The sequence below is a fragment of the Sparus aurata genome, chromosome 2 (genome assembly GCF_900880675.1).
Source record: "Sparus aurata chromosome 2, fSpaAur1.1, whole genome shotgun sequence".
In the NCBI taxonomy this organism is placed as follows: Eukaryota; Metazoa; Chordata; class Actinopteri; order Spariformes; family Sparidae; genus Sparus; species Sparus aurata.
In genome coordinates this window covers 14,356,997-14,371,871 of record NC_044188.1, presented here as the reverse complement: position 1 = coordinate 14,371,871, position 14,875 = coordinate 14,356,997, and the positions used below count along the sequence as shown (strand labels likewise).

At 46.7% G+C, this 14,875-nt stretch overlaps 1 protein-coding gene across 1 annotated transcript; it reads right to left on the bottom strand.

Moving 5' to 3' along the window:
- Nucleotides 1-888: 888 nt before the first annotated feature.
- znf296 (zinc finger protein 296) lies at nucleotides 889-13,885 on the bottom strand. The gene is made up of 3 exons (XM_030404416.1): nucleotides 13,258-13,885; nucleotides 9,862-10,215; nucleotides 889-5,556 (listed from the first exon to the last, which is right to left on the bottom strand). Exons 1-3 carry the CDS (start codon nucleotides 13,307-13,309, stop codon nucleotides 3,761-3,763), a joined length of 2,202 nt encoding a protein of 733 aa, XP_030260276.1. The 5' UTR covers nucleotides 13,310-13,885; the 3' UTR covers nucleotides 889-3,760.
- Between the last annotated feature and the right edge of the window lie 990 nt (nucleotides 13,886-14,875).

Here is a 14,875-nt window from a genome sequence, read left to right as displayed (position 1 = left end):
TCATCTGCGTCCGATGGGATTCTGTCTCCACTTCCTCCTTATTCTTTATAACACAATGGTAATTGGTAGAAGTGGGCGTGTGTGCATCTGGTGCAATAACCCCCCCACCACCATCACCCTCCACCATCCGAACCCACTCCTCCTCTTCATCTACCCAGCCCCCACCCTGTTGAAAGCTCATTAAAAGACCTGCTGTTAATGAGCTAGAGGGATCATAGAACATCATTTTCATTGGGGGGTGGGGTTAAGGCCAGAGATGCTGGTGCAGAGGTTTTTATGCCCTTAAAATGGAGTCAGCAATTATCCCAACCCCTTTACACTCCCAACCCACCCAACTCTGCCTCCGAACATGCCCACAAACAATAACCAAACTGCCCCCCTCATGCACGCACACACGCACGCACACACCAACACCTCCCCACCGCCTTAATTTCGCATCCTGAGAAACCCATGTCGCCTGTGTCCCATCACAGCTCGCTGCACTCATCTCACAACCCGCAGGATGATTGACACCAATTCAGACATATCTACATATGCCACATATAGCACACAAACACACACACACACACACTCGCACATTCACACCCCGCTGGAATTACATTACAGTGTTTTCCAGACAAAGCCGGTAACATCACAAGGATGTAAACAAGGAGTGAGGGTCCCTAATCCAAACACTCACATTAAAAATTAATAACTCAGCGCTGACTGTGGTCCTCAGAGGAACGACCCACACTGACTAAGACAACGTCCTGGTGAGAGGAGATGCTTAAAAATAGTTTCAGAAGCTTTGTTGTTGGGACCAGAATAATAACATAACCAAAAAAAAAAAAAGCAGAAAAAGACATGTGAGAGAGAGAAAGAGAGATAAAAGACTCAACACAAAATATGTCACCTCAATTCTTTATTGAGGCTCCTCAATTACAAAATGGTGTCGAGTTTACAAAGACAGCAGAGCGGTATAGCTTCACAATAGCCAGCGTAAAAGGAGACGATGCTAGGAAAAGTGGAGGCAGTTAATATTAATAATAATAATAATAATAATAACAACAACAACAACAACAACAATAATAAGTAGAGCAACAGCAAGAGTCTATGTACACAATATTATCCCTGAACAGTTACACTGCACTCAGAATCATTCAGTCCACAACACACACAAGAATTTGTTTTTCCCTGACATAGTTATGGTAACACAGAGTCATCACAGTAGTCACGACAAAGTCGGCAGCACTCTACTCGACCACTTTGTCCTGTTTTATTTGTCCTTGCATTTGTCTTTCTGAACCTAATCCTCATCATTGACACATGATCCCCCGTCAGAAACACGACACATAGGGCTGCGAAATATGGCCTTAAAGAAATATGGTATGACACAAAATATTAAAGGGGCTCTATGTAACAATCTGTAGCAGTTCGCATTTATGAATCACTTTTTTATCGGCCATATGTGAGCATGATGAGAAAAATAGACCTTCTCTGTCTTTGTCCGTTGCGTATACAAGCCTGCGGATGATGATTTGTTTGGGTTGTTTAATGCCCCTTCTGCTCCGCTAACAGAGTGCAACAGCAGCTTATGTTAGCTCAGAAATAGAGTAGGCTAACATAATGTAACGACAAGAAAGTTTCCCAGAGCCCCTTCGACTCATACACACAGTAATAGAGTAGCAGCATTTGACCAGAGTGACCGCCAAGTGCTTCTAACTGTAGCTGCCGTTAGCTAGTAAGCACAGTTAGCTGTGCAGCTCGCAGTTCGGACTGGTAGCTCAGAAACCGGATGTGTGTCGGCGTTTACACCGCTGGTGCTAGCTTGTTAGCCTGCTGGTTAGCTTGCTAACTTCTCTACAAAACAATAAATAAATGACATAACGTTATAACTGTTATTTGTTTCTTCCTGTTGATGATTTTCGTTCATATGCGAATGTTATTAACAAAATTCTTACATATTGTCCATTTAAGTTTGTAAAGCGTGTCGATATTTTGACGTTTTTAAAGCAATGCCAACAACATCCACATTCAACAGTATTCAACATTATCCATCAAAGCTAATAAAAACAGCAACAGATCTACAATCACATTTTCAGCCTAAGGCTGCGCAGATGTGTGTTTTTTAGCCTTTTTTGTGTGCCAAGAATTTTTTTTTCGTTTTGCCTTGGTATTGAAAGAGGTATCGAGCGTCATTTGTTAAAGTACCATTGTATCAAAGTTGAACATTTCTTGTACTGTGACCACCTGACACGATATTTTGAAATCCCCTCAGAAGCACAAATGCGAGGACTGGCTGACGAAACCAAATATCAGAACATTTTTGACGAAATGCTTCATATGGCAACAATATTGTTTTCCGATTCTTGATTAGCATTAGAACAAATGCAACAGACTGGTCAGTACAACACACAGACGATATGAAGTCTCAATAAAATATCGTTATATTATCCATATTACAACCAACGGAGTCCTGCTGTGGACACGTGATCACAGGACAGAGGGTTCAAGTAGAGGTGTCACCTGAGGATGTTTTCCAATATGTATCTACACACAAAAACATTCACACAACTCACTCACCCAAGTGCTCACCTCCAACACAACTCCAGCAAACGACCAGCTACTCCGTCACATCTCAACCCTTTAGTTCAGCAGTGGAACAGCTTTCTTTTTTTTTTTTTTTTCTCCGTTACACAACCACCAACATGCAGCATCCATAAATAAGGAATAATTCAAACACAGACAACAAAAGAAAACAAAAAAATGGCTGCAAAACATGCACAAGCTTCAAGCAGTCGGGCACTTTACATATGTAAACAGTGAAAGAGAGAAGTTACCGTCACAATAATAGATACAAATAGAGGAAAATAATACACACCCGTTTCACATGTAGGTAAAGATTGCAGTTGTTTTTATGCATAGAAACTAATCCTGAAAAAGAAAAACATCAGTAGATGAGACTTTTAAGTCTCATTATTCACATTTATAAAATAAGAACCAAAAAAAAACATCCATACATACTGTCACAAAGTCAGGAGCACAACCTTTGCCAGGCCCCGTGAGCCCTGTAAACATTACGGTAAGTGACAAGTGTTGTGACAACCAAGCGCCTTTAAAAAGAAGAGTCTGAGAAACTGCAGGCAGACGGTGTTTGGATTCGTTTCACCCCTGTGTCTGTTCGAACATCTCTAGTCTTAAAAGGTCTTCTCCAGAAGAAAACCAGCAACAGCTAGGTAGCACAGTAGGACCTCTCTCTCCATCTGCTGATGCTGAAAATATATTAACATCACTTTTTTTATTGCTATGCCTTTTTTATTCAATATAATCCCCTTTATGTTATCTGACAGTTAATAATCTGTCCAGAGGGTCACCAGAGAGATAAATCACTCGTCTTTTGCATCCTGCGCTGCAACATGGTGATCAGTTTCCTGTGTCGGTGTGGACTGTGGCGGTTTACTTCCTGTTCAAGAGCTCTGGTAATCTCCCTGCTGAATGTCATGGCCTTGTTTTTGCTCTGTGGTCTAAAGAACTGTAGGCACTTAGTTTCACCCGGCAGCTTTGCATACAATCATGAACAGCGTTTGATGGCTGCTGGGTGCCTCTGTGCTGGCAGGGAGGACGGGACCGCCTGCTGCTTCCTTCAGCTTCTTCTTTAAACTTGATTACAGTTTAACTTGACTGTCAGTTCAGTGATGGGACGAGTTCTGTTTAATTTGAGCGGGCAAGTTAAATCCTATACAGCAACATTTCAACGTCAATTAGTGGATGAGAGCAGCTCTCACGGCGCGGAAGCCAAAGCCAAGCTCATTTCTGCGTTGCTCTCAGGTGCTCCTACCGTGGCTGGACTCCCGACGTCCCCAGCGTACTCCGCTTGGCTCTGCCCCTCCTCCACCTCCATGCTTTTCACCACATCTCTCTGCACTTTTCTCTCCAATTCCATCTGATCCAAACTGGCTTCGTCCTCCTCCATTTTCACCACAACTGCTGCTTCTTCCGCTTTGATGGCGGCAAGGGTGTCCGCGGCGCTGGCCTGTGCGTACGCTCCAACGCTGGCGTGGCTCAGGCCGTGGACTTTCTTCAGGTGTTTCTCCAGCGTGGCGTAGACGGTGAAGGGCACGGCACACAGCTGGCACAGAAAGGACGCCTTCGCCCCCTGGGCACCGTGGGTCTTCATGTGGCGCGTTAACTTTGAACTCTGGGCACAGGCGTAGTTGCAGAGGCCGCAGCGGTAGGGTCTCTCGCCTGTGTGGCTGCGGCGGTGCACAGTCAGGTTGCTGCTGTTTCTGAACTGTTTACCACAGTACTCGCACGCTTCGTCTTTCTTCTTCTTGCCGCCTGACCCGGTCGTGGTGCTGCTGTTGTTTCCTCCGCTGCTGACAGCTCCTCCTACACTCCTCCGCTCGTTCTCCCTCTGCCACTCCTGCACGGCCTCGCTCACTTTGACCGAGCTCCACTCGTTCTCCCTCTCAATCACCTCTCCTCTCTCATTCTCCCACTCTGCGACTCCTCGCACCCTGTCGCCCATCTCTGGACGTTTGGGCGTGCAGTTGCCGCTGGCGATGCCGCTCTCGCCACTGCCGCCCGTCTCTCCGCTCTCCAGCGAGCCCTCAGAGGGGCTGGCGCAGGGCGAGGTGTGTTGAGGCTCCCCCTGCCCCTCTCCCTCCTCCTCCCCTCCTTCTCCCCCCTCTCTCTGGCGCTGGTACAGCCTCAGCAGCTCCTGGTCTGACGGTCTCACCTGTGAGGTCAGCAGCACCAGGCCTGAAGCGATGGAGGGGTGTTTGGGCAGGGTCAGGTCCAGCTCGGAGGGGCCTTGAGCTCTCACATCTGTGCCAATCATTCCCTTCCCCATGATTCCAGCTGGCTGCATCTGAAACCTCCCTCTCATCCCCTGCCTCCCTACGTCCTCCTCCATCACCGCCATCTCCACCAGCTCATATCCACCTCCTGCACCTCCAGCCACCCTGTGATGGCTCCTTATGTGACGGGCCAGCTGGCCGCTCTGGGTGAAGGCCTCCCCGCACACGCCGCAGTGATAGGGCCTCTCGCAGGCGTGAGTCCGGCGGTGGGTGGACAGGGCGCGCAGGGACTGGAAGCTCTGGTCACACGGCTCGCAGTGGAACTCAGCCTGGAGGGCACTGTTCTGAGGAAAGGGAGAAGCTGCCGGCGGAGAAGAGGACGGCGACAGCGCCAGGCCTCCAGGAGAGCCGCCTGCGGTGTTGCCATTCCCCTCAGCGAGCTCCCTGAGCCGCACTGAAAAGTTCAGAGCCTGCAGGTTAATGGAGGAGGAGGAGGAGGAGGAGGTGGTGTGTGTCTGACGGGAGCGACTGAGGCGCAGGGTGGAGGGCTGGAAGGCAGAGGCGAGAGCTTGGCTCAGGCGGCGAGGGTCCAGAGTGGCTGCAGCTGGCTTATGCTGTTTGAGTCCTCCTCTTCCTCCTCCTCCTCTGACGTCGTCCTCCTCGTCCTCCTGGTAAATGCTGAAGGAGTGTGTGTGCTGGGCGTGCTGCAGGAGCGCCCAGGCAGATGGGAACAGGCCTTCACACTGCTGGCAGGTGAAATAGGAGGGCTCGTCAGAAACTGGAAAACAAAGACAGACCAAACTGAGTTAGACGTTTTGATTAATGGTTGTCAGTTTACTTTGAAATGTCTTGTTTTTCATGAGGAGAGAACAAATGATCGTTAATGATCGGTTAGTTTGGAAACAAGCTGAAAACACAACTTCTGAATATCTTTGAAGCTGTTAGCTGCCTTTTCACACATCCAGCAGGCATGAAGCCAGGGTTTTCCCACTCATCATAAGCAGAACCAAAGTAAAGTCCATGTGGAGAGCAAACTTCCTACTTGAAAAAGTACAATGAACGCCACACAACATCAGATTTCCTACTTGTAAACTCGGGTCAGATCCGTCTACACCGACTCCACGAGGGAGCAGCTGTCAGAGGTCACAGTGAACGAAATGTTCAGACATGTTTCCAAGAAATAAAAGTGCTGTTAAATAACCTAATAGCATGTCGAGGCTAAACTGCTGAGGGTTCAATTTTGTGTACTCGAGCCAAAAATGTTTTTAGTTCCCTTTTGGCATCTCGCTCCTGGAACGCTTGGAGTCGGAATTTGGACGTTTCAACGAGGAAATACCGACTTCAGCATGTGTTTAACAAGTTGAGAATGAATTTTGAGACATGTTTATTCATCATCTGCTTTGCAAGCTTTCTCAACACAAATATGGTCGTAATATTGCTCCAAAAAGATGTGAAATTGCATCTTTTTTTATTTGAAGGTACCTCTTAAGGGAGGACCCTGCCAGATACATGCTCCTTAGTCTACATTCACACTACCAAGTCTTCGTTTTAAAGCTCATGAGTTCATCCACAGAGGCGGAACACTGATGCAGACACCTACGTGTGTCACTGCGTTTCCTTCCCTCATTGGTCACCAGCGCACACTTTTCAGGATGTATCAGACATCCGCCTCTGCTACTAGTGTTTAATTAAACATAGATAATTCATCACGAGCCTTGCTGACCTATTTGTCTATACTAGCAGCTGTTGTGCTATTTATTTATTTGTGTCCACCTGATGGATTGGAAGTCAGTATTCACCATCATTTAGGTTCTGATTTCGGTCTTAAGCAATTCCTAAAGTCACCAACTAGACCCAACTGTCTCTGTCCACTGTTGTGTATTCAACATGTCATGTTCAGAGGTTTTTTTTGCAGAACAGCCGCCACCCACTTAACATGACAATGACAAAAGGTGAGTGCAAAGATGCGGTTTAGAATCAAAACAATGAGTTACAAGACCTCCGTACGGCTGAGGGGAACCGAAGAGTTGAGCGATTGTTATCTGTGGTTTCATTACTGTGAGCGACCTCGAGTCATGTGATGCCTCTGCTAGCGCACAAATATTGATTATAGCCACTTTAAAGTTGTGAACGCTGCACAGATGGAATGATGCGGCTTCAGATGGACGTAAGGCAAAGAAAAGAGCGAGGTGAGGAGGAACAAAACGAGGAGAAGTACGACTCAAAGCAGAGATGCGAGTCATGTCGCCGAAAGTACATCTGGAGATATTTTTATATGTGGATAGCTTTGTCTCCTAACCGAGAGCCACTCTCCAATTAAGCTGCAAATTGCTAATTAGCAGAACGTAGAAAACGAACGCTTTATGCAAATCAGGCACTGACTCAGCCTGCTTGACAAATGAGGCCTTTCTGCATAAATCAAAATTGGAGAGAAGATCCCCAAATTGAGGGGGAAAACAGTTCTTTTTTTTTCTCTCCTCTCCTTCTTTTTTGGAGAGGTTCAAAGCCGACTCTGGTATAAGCCTCTTTCATGTTTCCTCAAGTCAAATCCTTCTGTATTTTACTGGAGGGGGGGAGGAGAGTGAAGATGAAAAAGAGAGCAACTGTTTCTTTCTCTTTTTCCCCCCCTTTCTCTCCCGCCCTTCCCCTCTGTCTGGAGACGGCGAGGAGCTGTGGTGTTCATGTCCTTTAACCTAGCCCGAGGAGGAAACCCAGGAGAAGTTGAGATACTTCTTTTTTAAAAATAGGGTGAAGAGTGAGAGGAAAAAAGGAGAGGAGGGAGACGTGGAGGGAGAGGGAGAGGGAGAGGGAGAGATAGGTAGGTCAGGGCTCAGGAGATAAAAAGAAAATGAGATAAAAAGATTATAAATGTAGTGCGGGGGGCCAAGAGACACCATGAAAATATGTCACCCCCTTTGGATTGTACTTGAGACCCATCCTCCAACCCCGACTCTCCCTCACCCCTCCACCTTCCCCCCCAAAACCTTCCAAATCTTTCCCCTGAGGGGGGCGGAGGGGTGGCGGAGGGGGGTGCTTTTGTCTCAGGGTCCTGGAGTGAAACACAATACCCAGCCGGTTTCTCCCTCTCTCTCTCACTCCTCGCCGCTTCTTCTTCTCTTTTTTTTTTTTTTTTTGTAAGGATTCCCATTTGGCCCGGGGTAGCACTTGAATATTAAGCAGAAGCAATAACTACTAATTAAAAATGCAGATTGGCTGGGAGCACTAACGAGCAGCAGGCAGAATCTCTTTTCCCTTGGGAGGCAGAGGGAGGAGAAAAGAGAGGAGGGAGGGAGGCGATGGAGGGTTGGTGGGTGAGTGGAGGAGGGGGGGGGGGGGGGGGGGGCGAGAAATTGAAAGAGGGCAAAGCGAAAGTGTGTTGAAGATGGGGGGAAGAAATAAGGAGGGAGGGGGGGGGATGTTGGAGATGAGGAGGGGAGAAAAAAAACAAACAAGGAGAATAAATAAAAAGGAATGAGACAGATGCACGCGGCTCTTCAGTAATCCATCCCTCTCCCTTTCTCTACCCCCCTTTTTTTACTCCTCCGTCCTCGCAGAGATGGAGGGCCTTTCTGCTTGCGGGATAACTGCTCTTTCACTTTCAGTCATCTCTCGAGCTTCGGTTTTCCCTCCCCTCGCACGAGCAACAAGACTTCCACTTACTCTCACGTCCAATTAAAACTGTCCTCAAACTTCGAGATAAAATAATTTTTTTTTTCAAAAAACACTAAAAGCTGCGCTCAAAAAAGAACTCCAAACAGCCTCCATTTGACGATAAAACTTTAATCCAAACTTATCCACTTTTTCATTATTCACAAGCCGTCGTGCTCTTGCGCCCCCCCCACCCCTCGTGTTTGGTTTGTTGTATAATCCTGCGGCCACCAAATTACCAAACTGGCTCACTCTCTGATGTCTAAGTGAGAGACGAAAGAGATGAAAAACAGACTGAAATAGAAAAAAAACAAGAGGGAGGTTGTGGACAGGCGGAAACGGTGTGTGCGGCGGTCCCCTGAGCGTTACACAGAGGAAGGAACTGCTAACGTGTGTGTGTGTGTGTGTGTGTGTGTGTGTGCGTAACATGGCAGAGAGGAGAGAGTTTCAAAATGCATGCAGAAGGGGCACTCGCACCTCCTGCGAGTCTGCAGTCGTGACCTTCAAAACGCATCTGAAAAAACACAAGCCTCCGTCTCAAACTCGGCGTTTTCGCGACTAGAAGTGAGAATTCTTCAAAAGGATTTTAATGAGGATTCATGAATTGCTGATTGACCCGCACCGTGACGTATTCTATTTGGCACAACCGTCGCCTCTCTAAAAACAGCGGCGGAAAATGCGTGAAAGAAGACGAAGAGCAAGAAGCAGCAGATAGACCTTTAGGAAAATCTGTGCTCATGTGAGATGCACTCAAGGCCGACCGAGAAGAGAGGGATAAAAATGTGGAGAAAACAAGGTGAGGAAGAAGAAGATGTGTGAGATTCCCAGGAGCTCAGGTGGCTCGGCCTGGGGCAGAACAGTGGGAGATGGCGGAGGAGCTGCACATGATGCAATGTCCTCCATTACAGTGTCATGACAGCGAGGAGAGCTGCACGCACAGCCTCACATCCACCCCTCTGACCATTTCATCCTGCGCCGCGTGACTAACACCATCACATCCTTCTACGATGGCCTTTATCGGCGCTGAAATGTGCTCCTGAGCTGGTTTTTTAGAGGAGGTTGGTTTTGGTCTCCGTTGTCCAGGATGTGGAGAGGGAGAAACATGTTTACCTGGCCGTTCGACCTCAGAGACTGACAGTCGGGGACATGAGGAGCAGCTCTGGAGCTCAGTTGCTCGGCGTGGAGCCCTCGGGGACCCTCGGTGCCCTCTGAACGCTCCTGACGCCTATCCTTTCCACGCAATTAGCCTGTGCGTCACTAACTCACGCAGGTCTGCTAATGGCAACGGCTAGCTAATGAGCTGGACTCGAGAGGGGAGAGGAGGGGGACAGTTGTTAAATGAAGAGGAGGTGCGGTTGAAAAAAAAAAAAAAAAAGGAAAACAAAACAACAGAGTCACTAATTAGCAACCTGCCATCTTCTTCTTCTTCACTCACCTGCTTTGTTTCGCTCCGCCCTCACACCGGGCTCCTCCCCCCAGGCCTGGTCCCCGCCGGCCCTTCCTCTCCTTAGCTCGATGAAGCCCGGCCCCGGCTCGGCGTTGGCGACGCGCTGCTGTGCGCGGTTGGCAGGTGAGGGGGGCGTGGCGTTGGCGTTGGGGGCTTGGTTTCGGGAGCGGCAGCCGCCCTGTTTGTGCTGGATGAATGCCAAGATGTGGGCGAGCGGGAAGGCCCGGCTGCACTGGCCGCAGGTCAGGAGGTCGCGACCATCGTCTGGGGCCCGGACCTGTGGAGGAGGAGGAGGAAGGTGGTCGTCTGATGGAGTGGCGCCATCCGCCATGTCAGTGACATCTGAGGAACATGACAAAAAAAGTTTAATGACTCACAGGAATTTTTTTTTTTTACTTCAGAAAGGTTCAAGCTATAAGAAAGTTGATCTTCCCCAAGTCTCATTGTCAACTCGTCAAATTTAACAGAGAAACTGATACAGAGATCAGAAACATCAGTCGACTCCACCATCGCACTTCAGTATTGAAAACAGACTGCTGAACAATTTGTTGACTCATCAATAAGCCATCAAAAGAAAATCAAGCAAAAATTCACAGCTTCCATTTCGACATGGTCTCATAAGAGTGTTTTTAGGCTTTATCGCGAAACACAATATACATCTCAATGTTCTGAAATGTCCGCAGAAGCACTTTATAAATCTTTAAGTTGGGTGACAAAATCCAGTATCACGTTTTCCAATCAAATACATCAATATGGATTACTATTACAATTGGTGCTTTCACAAAATGCTCACACAATTTAAGTTTTGATAAAATCATCAGTAGTGTGGATATAATGAAAACAGTGGGTGAAGGTAAAGATGTATAAGAACAAGGAGAACTCACTTTACTGTAATGCAGCTATAAAAACCCAGAAAACACAACTTTAAAAAGGTGCATTATGTAGTTTTGGAGAAAAAATTCAAACCCTTTTAATATTAATTAGGAAAACTCAGAAATATTTATCTTTTCCATAACTGAACAAACAAGCTGTTCTCAGAGGACAATAAGGTCCTCAGAACACTGTTTGAAGATGGAGAGGTGGCAGGGTCCGCCACATATAAACAAAGTAAAACAGTGTTGTTCTTTAAGATCAGCTGTTTATTCAGTTTATCAAAGAAAAGATAAGAAAAGATGCTTGAGGTGATTTATAATTATTACATTTTGATGGAAGTTTTTCTGTTTTAGACATTTTAGATGGTGAATTTGATTGTTGAACTTTTCATAGATTTTTTGCCAACCACTGCAGAAAATGTGATATTGGTAACTGCTTACTGGTCAGGCTCCAGTTCAAACAGAAGATTAACTGATTTCGCTCGGTACTTTTCACCCATTTCTTTCTGTAGTTGGGTGCAAATCATCTTTTCCACTCAGTGTAGATATATGACACATTCTGTACAAACGTTAGTAGTTTCTTTAACACCTCGGGAGGCAAATGTCACTTTAACACGACTGCTTATTCAGATCTCAAAAACAGAGAGAGAAATCCACACTGAACCTGATCCTCTTTGACATTAAATGTTCAATTTTCTTCCAACAAGAAGAGTCTGAGCACCTCAGGGTTATCTGCTCGAGAAGTCTTTGACCATACTCTGAAACATCAGCAACCGAAAGTGGCACAAATACTGTTAGACCTCAGTGGAACAACAAACAGGCGTGTTGATTGAGAGTGCTAGTTTCAGTTGAGCTCTAGAGCAACTAGGCCAATACTGACCACTTCCTTTAACCACCCAAGAACAGATCTGCTCGCTCTCACCGAGGCTGCAGCTGCTGCTGCTGCCGAAGGGTGCAACTGTCCACCTCAGCAGGAGCATCACCGCCCCACAGCTAACGTGAGAAAAACAAAAATCCACAGATTACTGATGTTAAAAAGATGCACTAATGCCACCAAGGCTTCTCACCTTTCACTCACAGTTACAGCTACCGGCTACAGGCAGCGGGAGTTTCTCAACAGGAAGTGGATTGCAATAAAAGAGAAGAAAAAAAACTGACTGAAGGTGTTAGAGATAAGAGCAGCCCCTGTGTGTGTGTGTGTGTGTGTGTGTGTGTGTGTGTGTGTGTGTGTGTGTGTGTGTGCGCGCGTGCACGCGTGTGTGTAGAGAGAGAGAGGGCAGCTCATCTGATTCAACCTTAACAACCTGACAAATCTTCTGTGGTGAGCAGGGAGCTGAAATGAGTTGCATTCATGCAGACAGGAGCACCGGGGGGAGAGTTGTTGAGGCAGTGGACACAAGTTCAACCAAGCCTCTTTTCTCTCAGGTAGAGGAGGAGGAGGAGGTGGAGGAGGCGCGAGGAGGGGGGAGGTCAGTACACTATTATTGCTCAACGCGGGTCATGGGCACACCTTGATGCCTGGACTGGATCCACCTGCCTGGGCTAACATACAGGACAGGTACAGACAGTACAGTCTGAAGTCGGATCTCGCCAGTTGTTTGTGAAAAAATGTCACCTTTCCTGTTTCAGGGCTGCGCTGTTTGTGCAGACTTGCAAGGCGCGGTCACACGCGCGCACACACACACACGCACGCACGCACGCACACACACACACACACACACACACACAGGATTGAGTCAGGGCCTGTGGTCACAGCAGACACGCACCACTGGTCTCCAGTAGAGAACTGTAAAAACAAAAATGGTGTTGAAGTTTCTCTCTCTTGTTTCCTGGGCTGCATCTTTGTCTTCATGTCTAAACACTTTTAATGGACTGTTGTACTCATCGTTTTGGGTTTTTTTTTTTGTTTGCTTGTTTTGTTTCGTTTTTTTAATTAACAACATCATTTAAGTGTGTCCGAATGTTACACGTAAATGATGAAAACAAAAAACTCAACCACCTGGTTGGTTGCGCGCCCGAGAGGCAGTGGAGGGGAAACTGTCCCACAGACAGACCGAGAAACTTGATCATCGTCTTCCTTGGAAATATTAATCATCGTGTTCGGACCTGTAGCCTGTGAGGAGAGCTTGCCAGCAAACCGGTCCTTCCTCTATCAACACCACTGCAGTAACAGCGCACATCAGGACAAACATGACAAGAAGTCATGATTCCTTATTTAAATATTCGCCCGTGAAGCCCACAGGAGGGACTTAAAACACATCCACGTTGGATTACCGAGGACGAAGATAATTAAAAAACACTCAATGGAAAAAGTGTTTTTAAATTAAAACAACAACACGTTCATTCATTATTGGGTGATTGGTGCCAGCGCGCATCAAAACCATGCGCGCAGACTGACAATGAAACAAAAGCTGTGACCTGAATTTATTTCACTTTTACCTGACGAACAAACACACGTCCAGCTTCAACGTGCCCCCCCCCCCCACCACCACACACACACCGCTGCTCTTACCTTGAATTGCACTCAGGTGCTGCGGTCTGCTGCCAAGTTTGCGCCTGGACATCGCGTCGAGCGTCCCGCGTCCGGCACCGTTCAGGGTCCCAAACAGCTCCAAACCAGAAAACCCTCCAGAAATCCGCCCGGCTGTTCCTTCAGCGAGAAGTTGACCGAAACCTGAGCGGCGGTGGACGGACTGATAAGACTGGCTGGCCTCTGCCTGGACTCGCTCTGTGAGCAGTGAAGGCTGCGTTCAAGTTCACGCTTCTTCCCCCGCAGCGAGCGGAGGGCGAAAGGGGGCATGGGCGAGTGTAGGCACCGCCCGCCCCGCTCCGCTTCCACGACCCTGACCCCGCCCTCCTCGCGTAACTCTCTCTGTAAACACACTTTAAAGCTTTTTTTTTTTTTTTTTCCTAACACGCTGTCTTTCTGGTTTTTACGTGTGTCATTATAGATTTCACATCCTGATGGCTGAAAGAAATGATCGTTTAGTTCCTCCTCAGCAGCTCCGAGGAACTACCTCTGTGGTTTCCTACAGGTGTCTCACAAAACCAAACTGCCATCAGAGCGACACTCATTTCTCTTTTTCTCTCTGGGCAGCTGTGAGCGATAACACACACATAAGAATACAGAAAACATTCAGACAAATGGCTCCGAAGTTGCAGGATGACAGCGAAGGGACGAGAAGCTGCAAAGAGGCGACCTGAGCTGCAGGACTGAGATCTGTCGCCGCCTGCTGGGGGGAACAACACACTGCAGCAGTCAGGGTGAGAGGGCGCAGAGCTGCAGCAACTAGACGATTAATCGATTAGCCCGTCGCGGTGGTGGAATGTAACATTGTAAGTACATTTACTCAATAATTAACTTTAATTAGGAACAGAGTTTACAAAGTGACTTGACGAACAAACTCAGGAGGACAATATTACAAACACAAGAATGTCTAGTGTCAGAATGTAAAACAAGAAGGCAGAACAGAAAAATAAAGAACAGAAAGAATCAGTATGAGTATTCAACAAGAATAAAAGTGACCAGCAGGCAAAATCACAGAAAGGAGAAAAAAGACAACAAATGAAGAGTTTAATTTTGAGTTACTTGTCATTTCCTGTTACTCTGAACTTCCACTTCACCACATTTTGGAGGCAAACATACATTAATATCTGCATTAACTTGATGACTTTAATTACTAGTTACTTTGCAGATTACATGCTGCATCGGAGTCCAAGTAGAACATATCAAAATGTATATATTTCATCAGCAATCGATTAAAATCCTTTCAGATAATCAGAATCATGTTAACTATCAGTCAGCCCTCTATATAACAAACATGAAGGTACACGTGTGTATTTCTTACTTTTTACTTGTACTTTTCATATTAAAGTACATTTATTATCAGACCCTTTCAGACTTTTACTCAAGTACTATTTGTAAGGAGGACTTTCAGTTCTACCAAAGTAATACTTTAACACAATAACGTTACTTTTACACAACTGGGACTAGTTTTTACAACACTGGACGATCAACAGAGAAATAATCGCATATTATTTTGATGTAGCACTGAGAGTTTCACATAAAGGAAACGATCAACAAATGACTTTCAGACAATGATTTTACCAGAGTTAAGTCACAGGATGTG

What these genes read in the sequence shown, in the direction of transcription:
- znf296 (XM_030404416.1), bottom strand. Translation starts at nt 13,309, where the DNA reads ATGTCCAGGCGCAAACTTGGCAGCAGACCGCAGCACCTGAGTGCAATT. An exon ending in GCACCTGAGTGCAATTCAAG is followed by an intron (nt 10,216 to 13,257) that starts GTAAGAGCAGCG and finishes CATGTTCCTCAG; the next exon opens with ATGTCACTGACATGGCGGAT. An exon ending in GGCGGAGCGAAACAAAGCAG is followed by an intron (nt 5,557 to 9,861) that starts GTGAGTGAAGAA and finishes TTTGTTTTCCAG; the next exon opens with TTTCTGACGAGCCCTCCTAT.